Source organism: Leptosomus discolor, chromosome 5 (assembly GCF_034619465.1).
Source record: "Leptosomus discolor isolate bLepDis1 chromosome 5, bLepDis1.hap2, whole genome shotgun sequence".
Lineage (NCBI taxonomy): Eukaryota > Metazoa > Chordata > Aves > Leptosomiformes > Leptosomidae > Leptosomus > Leptosomus discolor.
The window spans coordinates 30,624,942-30,640,944 of NC_141395.1; the positions used below are offsets into that span (position 1 = coordinate 30,624,942).

The 16,003-nt window shown below is 37.1% G+C and overlaps 1 protein-coding gene across 1 annotated transcript; it reads right to left on the minus strand.

The window, feature by feature from the left end:
- Positions 1–7,686: 7,686 nt before the first annotated feature.
- STRADB (STE20 related adaptor beta) lies at positions 7,687–15,564 on the minus strand. Its single transcript, XM_009947008.2, has 12 exons — positions 15,491–15,564; positions 14,302–14,358; positions 13,897–13,977; positions 13,407–13,506; positions 12,640–12,761; positions 12,055–12,163; positions 11,423–11,546; positions 10,701–10,872; positions 10,161–10,265; positions 9,705–9,934; positions 9,102–9,144; positions 7,687–8,624 (listed from the first exon to the last, which is right to left on the minus strand). Exons 2-12 carry the CDS (start codon positions 14,311–14,313, stop codon positions 8,472–8,474), a joined length of 1,251 nt encoding a protein of 416 aa, XP_009945310.1. The 5' UTR covers positions 14,314–14,358; positions 15,491–15,564; the 3' UTR covers positions 7,687–8,471.
- Between the last annotated feature and the right edge of the window lie 439 nt (positions 15,565–16,003).

Genomic DNA, 16,003 nt, shown 5'->3' on the forward strand with positions numbered 1-16,003 from the left:
TGTGGAACGAGCATCTGCATATATTGTCACCGAGACTGATGGCTCAACATGTTGTGCACTATAGCCATGTATAATAACTTTCATAAGAAAAAAATGTATTTTTATATTGTATATATTTAATTTTGATCTTTTTATGTATGCTACAATTTCCAGCTGTGATTGAAAACTTTTATGCTTTTGCTTTTATTTTACAAAGTAGATTTTCTCTAGTGCATAAAGTCAAGAAGATTTTGTAAATATTGCTACCTATACAGCCAAAGAAACTAGATGGATGCAGATCAGGTATTCAGTGCTTTTTTTGACTGCTGTACAGTCTTCAACAACCTGCTTTTGTTAGTAATGCTGATAGCAGTTGGCTTACCTGATTTGGCTAAATAGAGATTAAAACAAATCTTATGAAGAAAGTAGTCTAAGGAGGATTGTAACAAAACAGAGTTAGGAAACATGAAACCCACAAAGTTAGTAAGCATAAAATAATCTGGGTTTAGTTGTCATAAGAAATGTTTGCTAGAATAAGGGATTGGATTGTCAGGGATTTTGTTTAATAATCCTTTAAAAAGGACACTTTATTTTTCTTCATCTTCATTTAGTTCTTTTGACAAAGATCTTGATGATAACAAGTTCTTTCAAGTTGATGTGAATACAAGAAACAGAAGTTTTAATGTTGCAACAGTTTGGTCAGCTAATGAATACCTAAATACATCTTTTAGTCAAGCAGGGCATTTTTGGGTTGCCAACAGGATATATGTACGTCCTGTAATTTCTTGATGATCAGGACGCATAACTATTACAAAGCCATTCACACGAACAGTGTTCTGATTTCTCCTTACCTTGTATGGCAAGAGCAACAGTGTTACTCTAAAGAAACTTGGGATTTCACAGATGTTAAAAATGTTCCTACTTCTACCTATTTTGATGGAGATTGATTTCCCCCAAAAGGATATTTGTTGGTTTGTGTTAGGATGAAACGGGAAACTTGTTCCTGAAACTACAAGAATGTGCTTACTAAAGCAAAAAAACCTCTACAGCAACCCACCTTCTACGTAATGATCTAATAGTGGCAGTTGGTGGGTTTTGATGATGATAGCCAACATTCTTTTATATTAAAGTGGCACAATGAAAGCATTGCAGATGTCAATAACTACAGATGTATTGCAAGATGAAACAGTCTCCTTAGCAGACATAGACAAGAGCTAGTTTGAAATCCATTTCTCAAGAAAGTATCACCTAAAGCCCCAAACCTATTTGTATATGTTATTTAATATGTATTGAATCTGCATTGTTTTATTTAATGTGTGTGTCTAAGTGTGGTTGTAAAGGGTGTGAAGTTGTCAGAGTTCCCTGGAGAATTACTGCACTTTCTAATAGTGAAGTTAAGAGTAGACAGATAAAAGACTTGAAAGGGGTATGTTAGAGAGCCAGTAACTTTCTATGCTGTTACCTGAGTTGCTTTAAAACAAGGATGGGAACATGAATAACTAGGGCTGCTGCCTCCCTGTTGAGGACTTGAGTTCTGTTACACCCATCTATCAAATTTAAATAATTAAAAAATTCAGTGTTCATGACATTATTTAAATATACTGTAGTAATCTTGGGGGGGAGGGAGTTGTACCCGAATTAAAAAATATTCCATAGCTGTTGGCTGCCTTCTGGGGCATTCACTTCATTATGAGAAGGAGCTGTTAACCTTTTTTGTAAGTTGTTATGGCTCATACAATATGTATGTATTTTTGCAGAACTGTAGAGCTAAATTATGGCTGGCACTGCATTGTACATTAAAGTGGAGAGATTCAGGGTGCTGTTCCCCTTCAGCGTTGCACTGGAGGTCCTTGTCATGATTTGGCTGCAGGAGATGGGGGATGAGGCACTACTTAGTATTCCCATGTAGGTTGCTACCACACTTTCTCCAGATGTGTGCTTGATTTACACAGTTTTTGAGCTGCTGAAGGTGAGATTTAATAATGGCTTCTCTTTGCTCTTTGACATTTCTGTCATCTTGGCATGGTAAGAAGTATAATTTTGCCCATAAAGTACGGAGCTTTGGCAAAACTGCTAAGGCATCACATCAGGACAGGAAAAACTTGAATAACGTCATTGCTTGGTTTCTGACATTATTACTAGGAATTGCCCTTCCAAGTATCCCTTGGACAAAGTGATGCTAGCCAAGAGCCAGATTCGTTCTCATTGTGAAATACAGTAGTTTGTTTAGATGGTTGAGCAGGAATTAAGTTAATGGGATCAATATTTCAAACCAGGCTTTCCTTTCCAGTTTATCTTTTTGGGAGGGTCTGAGTATATGCATTTTTAAATTAATTAGGTTTGAAGTTGCCATTTAAAATCACACTTAATAAACAATTTGATAGCTAATTATCTATTTTACAAAGTACTTTTCCTTCCATTAAGCTTCACAATGGAATATGAGTTTAAATGATCTTTTGTTGTTTAGTTACTTGGAAAGTTTAAGAAAAAGTTTACAAGATATATGTTTAATTACAGAACATGCAATATCTGTAGAAGCCTTAACTGAAATGCCTTTGTGCGTTTCCATACCTCTTACATGTTTTTAATGCAGTATTGTTGTGTTAATGAAAAAAATTATGAAGATGTTGGTGCCAATCTCTTGTTTTTACATATATTAAACCATTAAACAACTGCTCTAAACTAGTTAGAAATGATTGTACTACTTTTTCATGTTTTCAAATGATTAGTCTGTTTAAACCTAATTCTTTCTCCAATGCTAATATGATGTATAATATACCAGCTTTGAACAGGGAAATATGGGAAAACATTTTTTGGCAGTGTTGTAAATAATGGCTTTGCTTTCTCTCCGTCAGATTCCTGCTGCTGTACTGGTCTTCTATGCAATCAGAACTGGTAGTGTAAACTACTGAAGACGAGCAAGTGTATTTCATCAGTTAATGGGGTTTGTTTAGCCTAAAAAAGAAGAATATTAAGAGGGGAATCTAATGGCTGTCTTTAACCACCAAATGGGTGATTACAAAGCAGATAAGTCAGACTCTTCTCAAGCTGCACAGTGAAAGGATGAGCTGACATGGTCGCAGGCAGCATCAGGAAAATTATCATTAGCTACCACGGGAGTTTTGACATTGAGGATTTGGGATGGGCGGGGGGTGACACCATGGGGTCTGTCTGTGGAAGCTCCATCCCTGGAGCTGCTCTGGACTTGGGTGGAGAGAACCCTGTGCAGCCTGAGCAGGTTGGACCCAGTGGGCCTCCAGAATCCTTTCTAAGGTAAATTGTTCTTATTTTGCTTCTTAAAAGGTAGTAATTTAAAATTTGGTTAAATTCCAGTTGTTTTAAATGTTACTCTCTCAACTTAGCTTTCTCAACGTGAAGCTGGGTGGCATTAATCTGAAAAGTGTCTTTTAAAGTTTTTTTGGTATTGCTGAGGTAAACTTCAGGAGGGTTATGGTTAGGTCAGAATTATTCCCTTAAAATATCTGCAGCAGGATTAATTTAAATGACTGAATGCTTTGGGAGAATAGAGTGAATCATCAGGTATTTATGGTTAAGACTTACCTTTATCTTCCTTTTTCCTCATAGTGGTGTGGAAGGTACTGTTGTATTCCTCACCGCAGCTGTGCTTGTAATGTGTCCATAAGTCCACAGACACTTGGACAAAGTCTTTTTTGCCTGGGTGTTACTAACGTTCTGTGCCCTCCAGGGCTGCTCGCTCTCTTCATTGGGGCCTGGAGGAGAACTCCCAGCGGGGCGAGGCCCGTTGCCCTGCCGCATGCAACCGGCCGGCTGCTGCTTCTCGGGCAGGTGCTTCTGGGGATGTTTTTTTCCCTGATCTTCCCTGCCGGGGACAAGCTGTCGTCCCCTCCCCGGTCCGTGGGGACGGATGATGAGGCCTGGCCGTTCCGTACTGCCCGCCTGCACCTCAGGCCGCGAGGCGGCCGTTGGGGGGCGCTGGTGGGGCAGGCCGCGCGCCGGCCTGGGCGTGAGGGGCTGGTGTGAGGGCGGCGGCGGGCGGGAAAGGACAGGACGGCCTCGGCGGGAAAGGTGGTTCTGCTGGCAGGGCAACGGCGTGCCTGCATTTCGGACACGGGAAAGCGGGGGAAGGGAAAAACCCGTACTATTTAAAGAAATGGAAATATTTTCCAGTGGATTTTTTCTAACGTGGTCAATCAACATTAACTACAGTGTTACAGCTACAGTGAGCGAAAGCAGCCACTCTGAAGGATCACAGAGTTCTTTCCTAGGAATTTTTGATGTAAGATTCCTTTACTTACTACTTCATTACTAGTGTTTCGGTTTGTTTTGCCATAACCTAAACTTTGAGAGCCCTGCTAAGACTGTTAGGCCAGATTTCAGCCTGTATTAGTGGTCTCCTCTACTCCAGGTGGATTTCACAACAGGACAAATATAGATTCCATGAATCAGGATTTGTGGGTAAATCCAGTAGTAATGGCGTATTCTGTAATCATACCTAAAAAAAAACAAACACCACTCCTTTGCAGCTAATTCCATATGGGCTTTTGGGGGGCATTTTTCAGGAACTTATGGGACTTCCAGTTAAGTAACATACATTTATGTAACTAATTTATGGAGTAAAATCAGTTGTTTTCATTTGGGAATGATGGAGGCTTCCCATAGGAACCTGTTTAAACCTAATATTCTTTCCTTCACCCTATCTCAAGTGTCTGGGTAGGTTTAATTATGTTAAATACCAAATGTCATTCTGCTAGCTGGTTATTAGCAGACCACCTCAATTTTTTGGTGCTTTCTTTTTTAAATCTTTAAGTCTTTACTGGCCTGTTACAGCAAATAGCTTATTTCATAGTATTGTTCTTACTCATAGTCTTTTGCAGTCTGTGTCACTGGATGTGTTGTGTAGTATCTCTGAATTTTAGTAGCTTTTCCTCATTCATACAGGATAGGGATGACCATCACCAGGACAGGTCATTACAGCTAGCTTAGTTTTAGAGGTTTATTAGACAACATAATATACTTTAGCAAAGCTACTTACTAGCATTAAAGACAGAATACGTAAGTCATCTACCTACTTAGGTATCTGCCTTGTGTCAGAGACATTCAGAACAATGGTTTTTCAAATGCTTTCCCATGATTTTACCCATCCTCTAGGCTAAAAACTGCTTTCATAGCACTTGAGGAGAAGGAGGGGGTGGGGAAAAGAGAAAGGTAAGGTAAAACACAGTAATATTTTTTTTAATATTTACTTTTGTTCCTTAATAGCATCAAGTGGAAGACCTTGTAGCTATTTATTGCATTGAGTCTTGTTAAAGTGAGTAGTTCATATCACAGATCCAGTTGATTCTGAGTTAATCACACTTTTTCCTGTGTTCATCCATGCAGCTATTCACAAACTTCTGTGGTATCAAACCAAGACAATAAGAAACTCAACAGCATTGAGCATATATTCAGGATAATGTTAATTAACATAAGCTTTCTATTGTTACAGTTATTTAATTATTTTATGTAATGTTAAATGCTAGCACAAAGAAAGGTGGCAGCAAAACCACCTTGTGTTATTTTTCCACATGTATTGCAAAAGTAACCAAGTTATGAATTTCTGTTTCAGTGGTTGTGAGATTTTGCAAATTTCTAAAAGTCTTATAAGCCCTTTTGAAAATACCTCACATGAGGCCTAAATGTAAAATACTTGAAAATCCCAAGTTCAGTTCTAGTTCATATGCTGATAACACACATCATTGGTATGAGTAAACAAATGCTCTAAAAAAAAATAAATAATTATTGTGCTTAGAACTAGGTCACCTTGGAATATGGAAGTCTCAGCAACTTGAATCTTTAACAATACAGATCATGAATCTCAGATTTTGAAAACACTAACTGTATGCAAAAACTTCAGGTTTTCAGTAGAACACAGTTGTTTCCAAGAACTTTTCAGTGACCAGTAGTCAAAACCTCCTTAACAATATGATTATACGCTTTAAAATAACTAATACTTAGTTTGCATTATTCCTTAATAGAAAATATCAGAGTTAATGAGCAAAACTGCAGCAAACCTTTCACCAAACATAATCCAGGGACTAGTTTAAAGTATTTCTGGTTATTTTAAAAATTTCTAGAAGTCACACTGCCTTTTAATTGCTTTTGTTTGAGAGTACTGTAGTTATTGAAAAGTAATCATTCTAACAGTAAAGACTTGTGAGATTTTTAACGTACACACCTGTATTTAATTTACTTCTTAAAAGTTATGTCAGTACAGAAGCTTTCCTCAGAAAGAGATAGCAGCAAAGTAACTCCACTGGAACACAGGGTTGTTTAAATCTGGCTTTGTTATTCATTTTTATAGAGAGTGAAGGGCACTGTTGTTTCAAGAAAAGCTTGCAAATACTAGCAGTTAAGCTGTCTGAATTTTTCTGCAGTTTGTTGTTGGTTTTTAAAAAGTATTAATTATTCAGTCTGTAATTAAAATATGTACAACTTCATATGTTCTCACTTATTTACTTGATTTTCACATGTACTGTTAGTCAAAAGTTACTCGTAAATGCTATATAATGTATTTGATTTGAAAATAGTCAAAATTTATAATAGTTAAGAATTTAGAACATGGGGTTCACATGAAAATAGTATCTTCTCTAAGAGTATGTCAGTTATTAATATTTTTATGATCAGAGTAATTTTCTACTTTTGACAACTATTTTCTTGCCTAATGACTGACATAAATATGAAACTTCTTTCCTGCAGTAACAAGAAGCTGTTAGTACGAGTGGACTATGGTGAAAACAGAAGTACAAGACTTACAGAAATAAATTGAGACAGATAGGGTAAGTTTATTGAAAGGTTTTAATCTTAAGTTTCACGTATTAGGTTTTGAAATATAGAGCTCTCTTCACAGCATAATGAGTAGAATCAACTCTTCTGTTAATATATAAAATTCTAAAGAACCACACTAAAGTCTGTCTCAGGCTTGTGTTTTGGTCATTTGGTCTTCAAGGCTTTGTAGTGATGCTGCTGGCAAGAGAGTAGTATTCTCAAGGTTGGTTGCAGACTGGCTCAGCTATGGAAGACTTAATGTGGAATGTTGTTTATGTTGAAAATTTAAAATCTATCCATTCGATATCTATACATTTTTACTAGAGTCAGAACTTACATCAGTAAAATACTAGTGGCTTTGGTGAGAGACAAGGGGCAATGGTTTCAAACTAGAAACAGGTAGATTTAGATTGGGTATTAGGAAGGAGTTCTTTACCATAAGGGTGGTAAAGCACTGGAACAGGTTGCCCGGAGAGGTGGTGGAGGCCCCATCCCTGGAGACATTCAAGATCAGGTTTGATGGGGCTGTGGGCAACCTGATCTAGCTAAAGATGTCCCTGCTCACTGCAGGGGGGTTGGACTAGATGACCTTTGGGGGTCCCTTCCAGCCCAATGCATTCTATGATAATATGCAGCTTTTTTTAAAAAAAGCTGCTTTTGTTCAGCTTGAGTTGCCTGGTACAGTATGAGAGATGAGAACTTACTGAATTGTACGGAGAAGAAAGGCAGTTTTTCACGTGACTCTCAGACAAATTCACTAGGATCCTAGGGGGTTTATTAGGTTCTTGTTATGGCTGAATCTCTCCATGGGAATTCAACTGAGGCTTGTTTGCCTGTGGCAGTGCCTATTCTTTTAAGAAAACAGTATTAGGTTCTGGTAAGTTCTGGTGGTGAACAGGAATAAAATATAAATAAAACCAGTAACTTTAGATTATTTAATATGATTCTTCAAAATTCCCCAATACCTGTTATAACTTGAGACTTACTTTGCACAATAAGAGGTCCTCAGATTAATTGCTAAAATGACACAATAAATGGAGATGCAAAAGCACAAATTTGTACTAAGAATGTAGACAAATGTGAGAGTATGAGTCATAGTTTCAAGTAGCTTAACTTCTCTGGGGAACATGCAGTACTAAAACTGCATGAAAATGATGCATAGCTAACTTTTGGCAAGTATGACAGCATGTCAAGTGAGAAGAATGCCTTTTGGGATGTATGAGAAGAGAAACATTTATTTGCAGAGGCAACTAATTTGTGCAGTTTCAAATTTCGACTTGGAAGTGAAGGATTTCTCCTTACTAAAATAATTTGGGTGATATTGAAAAGACAAATAGATTGTTTAAGCAAGGTCACAGACAAAAGCCAAGCCTGAATTCAGAAAGGCACGTGGACTGCAGCAATGAGCTGAAAATACAGTATAGAGTAAGATTACAGCAGGAACTCTCTCCTTACAAAATATTTTGAAAGAGGGACATAAGCATTCAGGCATTCTCTAGACAGAGTTTTCCTTACAGTCAGAAAGTGAGGCACACTGCACTTCATGATGCCAACAGAGGAAGTAGTTAATGAAATATGGCCACTTCAATGGCATTTTCAAGTAGACCTTGACTAATTGTATTTTAACCATACAAACCAAAGCAGCAAATACAAATCACATTTTCCTTCTTCGAAGCACAGGAGAGGTATGATTGTTCGGTATTTATTTAGAATTCCCAGTCTGTATCATCTTGATTTGCAGTAGTATGTCCAAGTTCAGTCCGAACAGCTGTTGAGGGCAGTGCCAAGAACTCTGATCTATTATTTTGAATAGGAGGTGGTAATAGAGACAGTAGTGAATTCTGTGTTTGTTCTTTTATCTAGAAAGAAGAAAAGTTGAAACAGGGCTGTACATAAAAGTCTACATAACCTTGCATCTGACTTCATTGAAAGCTTATGAAATCAGAGCCATATTCTTGCATGTTACAATACTGAAAATAACAGGATGAGGGGTTTAGCTTTCCTGACTCTAAAGTAAGCTGAATTAGTCTTTTAAGACTAATTACGTTAGCTATGCAGTTATTCTGCTTTAAATTAAGAATATTAACCATTACACTTATTAGTTAGGTTGACTTTAGTTAAGTTAAACCAACTTTATCAAAGGAGAAATGGATTACTCTTACACTTCCTATATCAATACCATTTTGTTAAAAAAAAAAAAAAAAATTAGTCTGAAGCAGGTACACTGTTAAAGAAAGTTTTTTGGCTCCAGTTAACTTATTTTGTAATCCAACTGCAGTATTTTGTGGCTTATTTAGGTTATAGCTGTGTCATTTAACAAAATGTAGTAAACTCACCTGTTTGAAGAACGTATGCGAAAGCAAACTGCTAGCTGATGGCCTGGATCATAAAATGAACAATATAATTATGTTTTGCAAAGTAAAATCCTGCATTTGGAAAACTGGCCAGATGTACAAATTTAAGGCTTGTGGTTTTTCATCCACAAGACAAATGTGAAGCATGAGAAAAGCAGGACAGAATTCTTACATTCTATGCCTCAATTTGTAGCAAAGGTACTACTAAAGAAATCTCTTTTAAAAGCTTTTTCACTTTTCTGTTTAACAAGGAATTTAATGCCTCACATCAGAAGAGACATACTGAAAACGCATACTTCAGATTTCTGTTTTTTTCTTAGACAAAGTGCATGTTTAAAAATTAATTTTACTTGTTACAAAGTACATTCATATTAGAAGAAATTCAGAGGTCAGACAACATGGATCCTTTACCAGAAAAGATGATTCTTAAATTGCAAAACCAAAGGTAAGTGTAGTGTTTTGCATAGTACTTCTGGTCTACATTCTGACTTTAACAGTATTTAACTAATTATCATATCCTAAATTGCAGGCTATACTTGGTCTTAAATTGAAGTGACAGAAAATTTGTTTTCACCAGAAGGTTACCTTTTCTCAGGGTCCTGTTGCAAGCAAAGTTCTACCAAGTTGTGGAAAGCAGGTGAAAACGTTTTGGAAAAGGGAATTTGTAGCCTTTCACTGGTCATTGTGCGTGTCATGCTCTCACCAATTCCAGAATCAACACCTGATCGGGAATTCTTCATCCTGGATTCCCCACGGGGAAAGGTATTTATATCCCAAGGACAGTATGTGGGACCTTTCAGTTTTTGCAGCAGCATCTAGTAGAAGGGAAGAGCAGTATAAGAGTGCAACAGCTATCCAGACCTATTCAGACTAAGTTGTGAAACTCCAGGAATGGAAGGATTATTTGATCTAGAAAGAAGCATGCATATTTGAAATCACAAAAAGCAGCCACAATTTCAGCAGTAAATAGCATTGGTTTCTCAGAATAAAACAAAAAAAGCTCAGAGTATTTTGAAGTAGAAATAGAGTTTAGCATCATACCTGAGTGCGAGGCATATCTTGAAATGGAACATGTCCATTGGCTAATTCACATGCTGTAATTCCCACACTGTAAATGTCAGACTTCATGTTATACCCAGACAAATCCTATGAGAGAAAGAAAACTCTGCTGGATCACTGATGCCATTGAGCAGTGCTGACAAAAATACAAGCATCTGTTTCAAGACAAGATTCTAATATCCTGTAATCTACATGGGATTGAGGCAATTAAATTGTGAAACCTTTGTTTGTGAAGGCTTTGTTCAGAAATCTGATGGTTGTACTGAAGATAAATTTTAGGATCTGCAGTAGTTTCCAGGAAGGTCAGATAAAGAGACTTAGTACAGCACCACCTTATCAACAGCTTTAAAACCAGTTCTCTCTAGGAGAATTACAAATTCAGTACATGTGTGTCCTTTTAAAAGTTGCAGTTCAACAGCTTCCACTTCTTAACTTAGGAGTTGAGTAGAAGCTGACTTAAGTTAGAAGCTGAGTACTTCCAGTAACTTTGAATAGGAAAGATTAAGTGTCATTTATACTCACCTGTCTCAGTAGTTCAGGACTCAGCCAAGGAAGCACGGATGTACTAAATTGGGGGAAATCATATACCACCTTTGACTTTTGTCCATTGTTAACTAAACTGTAGAGGTTGTTTAAGCCAGAGAGAGAAACCAGCCCATCCCCTGAAATCAGAATGTGGCTAGCTTTAATATTCCTGTAACATAAAGTGGTAAATTTTAGGTATAAGAATTACTCAAAGCACTACTAGAGTAGAAAGGCTTTCATATTTCATTAACTTATAGTCAGATGTTGGCGTGCAGGTCTATTTAGCAGATTATTTTCATGGAAGTTCTTCACTCAGTATAAGTTGTCTTTTTAATACAGCCCCAAGAGAAAGGAGAGATGATCAGCAAGAAAACAAATGCCAGAAATTGGAGAAAGGCCCTCCTTCCCTGCAAAGGGTGTGAAGTAAGGAAGCCCCTTCTACAACTGATTCTCTTCTGCTTCAGAGAAACAAAGCCACACAGATGTATAATCCCTGTAACAACTGACTTTAAATAATGTATGGATACCGTTCTTAAGCTTCTACAGACTTGGTTCTGTTGTATTATTGAAAAAAATGCTTCTGCACTGTCTGACATAAGAAGGTATATAGAAAAAAGGAAGGAGTCAACACTTAAGGTGAAAATTAGTTTTGAAGTGAAACTAAATTCTTAATAAACTGGATGCTGTAATCTGACTCTTACATATTGACATTCTCCTACCTGTGAATGTAGCCATTCTGGTGCATGTAATTTAATCCTCTGATTGCACCAAAAAGAATGTTCCCTATCAAAGCTTCACTCATTCCTTCAGGAAAGTAAGTCTTCAGCAGATGTCTAGCCGAACCTGAAGTGAAAAAAACCTAGCTAAGCCTAGCCTTGTTAAAATTACTTCTCTATGCTTGCTTCACTGCATACATACATCAAGAGAGGCACATTCATCTTTATATTGAGTATGGTACATCAAGGACAGTTACATGGATGCAACTGATGCATCATCAAAGATCACACTCAAGTCATGCTTCTGTTAACTGAAAGTCTATACTAAATCTCTATTCAATCGAGACAAGTTTTCTGTTGGCAAAATTTAAAGTTGTATAAAGTCAAATACATCTCCCAGTTACCATTCCTCACATGGTGGGTGTTAGGACTAAGTGCAATTTAATGCAGTTCAAATACCAGTCTTTACTGGGGAGGAAGATTACATACAGAAGACTTCTCTAAAAAAATGGTTTGGGCAAGTTTGTTTTTTCTACAAGACAGGAGATGCTTAAAGAAAAGCCTCTCATGGACCATATGGTCCAAATTGTATCAGCCCTTTTTCCTATTCCAAAAGTGCAATTAACAGTTCTTACCATAGGCCATGAATGGGGAGATGACCCAAAGCCAACTACCAGCTGTAAACACTGTCCAAAGTGTCATTACGTTGGGATGCTGGAAAAAGTGGGACAAAACCACCTCATTCTGTGGAATTAAATGAAAGTGGATGCGTTGACCACAAGACAACAGTCTTACTAAGAGCATTAACTACATCAGCAAACAGTAGAAAGAACTGTTCCCTCTGTGCATTTATACGAAGTTGCAGGTGATGTGAATACCCTGCCACAGAAATACAATTAACTTGCCCATAGTTACATTTGTCTGAAGTAGATGTAGTTTGCTCAAACTTCATCTGAAGTTTTGGTGTTAAATACAGAGTACAGAACGTGTTTCAAAGAAGAAGTTGTACAATTACAGAAGTATTTCTAAAACATTTGTCAACTGTTTTCTTCAGAAAGTAACTCTCAAATTTACACGTCTTGTGTTTATATTCTACTCCTTTGGAGGAAAAACTTGACTGAAATGACCCAGTACAAACCCAAAGGCTACCTCTGTTTAGTAACCTCATATATATTCATCACTATCATCATCAGACTTGTGTAGAAATGTTGTTGCTTTACCTGTAAGGCTTTCAAATGCTCTTCGGAGCAATTTTCTAGGTCTGTGATCCTTACAGCAACTTGCATGCCTGTAGGTGTATGCCGTGCAAGGTAGACTGAAGTTAAGTTGTTGAACCTCCTTCCTGAAACCAGAAGTGGCTACCTTAACATTGGAAAATATAATAATCCACCACATAATTTCCTTCATATTTAGAGATAATTTTACAGTTCTAAAATTGCAACTGATAGCAGTATGACCATTTTTTAAAGAATGTCAAGAACTTAAGTAGTTGCAGCAAACTGTATCCAGCAAATTAGTTAAAGCATGGCTCAGCTATTTTCAGAACGACTAAAAGTGTTTCAAGATTTGTCAGTATCAATTATACATCTAAATGAACAACACTTCTGGCGTGCATATTCACATAAACATATGCATGCAAAGTGCAATTCAGGGCGCAGCCATCCTTAGAACAATCGACTCGGTAGCCAAGTGACAAGACATGATGTTACTTAATGCTGTATTTATTGTCCCCATACCACAGATGTAGACAACTGACATGCACATGCATAAACATTAAGAGAAAAATTCAGGTAATTGTCGATTTGTCTTAAAATAAGTGACTACTGAAACATGAGCAATGTACTGCACTTTTGTCAACTAACGAGACGCAAGAATAGTTCTAGTCAGCTGATAATACATTTTCCAAATTTAATATTTACTGTAGTTAGCAATAACCTGTTCCTGCATCTGCAGGAACAAGAAATATTTTAAGGTACATTTATGTTACCTATTTCCAGCTGGAGTTCATAGTGAGAGACATTAGAAGAGCAAAATACCATTTCATTCCTTCCTGTAGATGGGGGAATCCAAGCTAGACCAGAATCAGCCTAACAGTGAGGAAAAACAGTTCTCAAAATGACTATTTAATTTTTAAACATTTACATGATTAAAACTAATGCAGAAATATCATCCATCAGAATGCTAAGATCAAGTACTCAAGTCAGAACATTCAAGATGGTGCTTTTAGCATTACACTGAGACTTAGGTTTATGAGCTACTGGTGAATTTTTTTGTGTGAATGTGTTCGTTTTGGTTTTAAACATGTACAAGATTAAAAGTAACAGTTACGTATAGTCTTCTTCCAAAGTGGAAGCCCTCAAGTACTCTGGTTATTTGCACTGTTAACATTTTAAGAAGTACTTCCTAATGAGATTATTTTTAATATGTACCAGGTTTGCATTTAATGTTGCCAGTTAATGTTTCTATTTTCTTCTTACCAGGCATTCATGGATGCTGCTCTGAGACAACTCTTCTGGTCTTATTGATTCAACTGGTGTACGTAGAATACAGGAACAGTCCTTGAGAACAGAAACAAGTCAATGTTAGTGGAGTTGCTGCATTTTATTACACCTGGCAGTGGGAAACATCAAAAGTAGCTCCTATAAGCAGGAGTTCAGAAAGTTTTCTGCTACAAGTCAGTGAAGCAAAATGTTAAGAAACAGAGCACATACATGGCAGACCTAGAGAGAAGAGTCTCCTTCACCAAAAGTTGATAGAACAAAGTTTAAACATCTCAGCACTGTGGAAATCCCCTCAAGCAAGATATTTCACCAGAACTTTTAATTTAAGGTATGACTGGGTAACAAGGTACAACTGCCAAAGATTTTTAAATACAAACTTACCAAACAAGACATGGAACCACTTTAGGTCAGGGGAAAATTCATATACACCCATTTATCCTAGAAAAATTAAAAGTAGCATTGGAAGATCTTATATAAACCTATGATAAATATAAGTCTCTTTAATCACAACTGTGAGGCATTCCACACAAAAAAGCAAAACTACAGCTCGGGGAAAGCCTGCTTCTGTTGAGCCTTTAAGCAGCATACAGATTTCAAACTCCATACTGAGGATATACAGTATGTTCCAACTCAAGTTCTCCTTTTTTGATTCATGGGTTTAGAGATCTTACTACCACTTCTGTACAAACAATTTAATTGCAAGTTAACTGCATAAGTGCAGAAGGTAAAAAGGAATGGATTCATGAATCCCTGGCAGTTTGTAGGAAAATAAATCATTGTTACTGTAAAGGAGCACAGCTGTGCTAGTCAGATCTCAGCTCAGCTGTGTGCAGTTGAACTAGCTCACAAAAGAAGCAAGCCAGAAGAAATTGCACTTTACATTTAACAAGTGAGAGGGGAAATACTCTTGTAAGGAAACTGAGTTTAAAAAAACCAAAAACAACAGAGGGGAACCAACTCAGGTAATTTTCATTTTATTTAGCCTACAGAATCAGCATTCTAACTCCCTCAGATCAGAGTAGCCCCTCTGAAAGTCCTCTGGCAGACTTCATGTCTGATGCTTTGGAAAATTAGAGAGTGAGAAGAGAGATATTAGACTGTGTCTAATAAGCATATCAAAGCTTCTGAAGTGTAGAGTGGGACGAGCTAATTTACTTTAGCTACAAGCAAGTCTACCATGATGAATCCTACTTGGTAGCTGACATAAAGTCAGATACAGGAGGTAGTTCCATGTTAGTATGTAGTTATTGCTTGGAAGTTAACTTTAAAAAGGTGAAGTACTATATCAGAAACTGATCATTTTGTTTATCAAGGAGCTAAGCTTGCTTATATCCTGCATTTAAATTATGTAGCACTATTTAATCAAGGCAACACTCTTGAAAAGCTAACAATCTCCCACCACCCCATCCACTGCCAAATAGCCAAGCCACTCCTCATCCTCAGTATTTTTTACCCTGAAAATCTACTTTAAGTAAAAAAATACTGTAATTCCTTATTAAAGGTGAAAAATGGAGGCAAAGAGTTCCTTAGCAGGTATTGGGCATTTTCAGAGGATCAGGTCTTGACTTACCCAACTTCACTGAGGAAGTCTGTGGCAGAGTAGGAAAAAAAAAAAAGCAGGTGCTTGAAGATACTGGCCAGCAGTGTAGTGGCTACAGCATCCTTCTCCTACCTGGAAAGAAGATACTTCATTCCATTATACAAGGTAATTTATTCTGTTGTTCGGCACAGAAAACCACAAAAAGTAGGCTGAAGAATAAAGACTTAATAATTATGATACACTAAAGTAAAATAATTGTAGAATTTGTTCAAAGGGGTATAGCCAGCCAACAGAAATATCCATGATCCACATTTGTTCAAATAACATTACAAATGTAAGATTTTTGGGGTTTTCTTATGTAGTTTAGCATTGCTTCTGTTTTCAATGCAGTTCTGGATCATGTCCCTACTTAAACCTTTTTCTTGTTTCCACATTTTTCTTTCTGTATCGCAAGCTTTTTTATTGTACTGCAGATAGCGACACATTCATCCCAGCTCGGCCGAAGCCTCAGATGCAGCGAGCAATGCAGGGGAGAAAAACGTG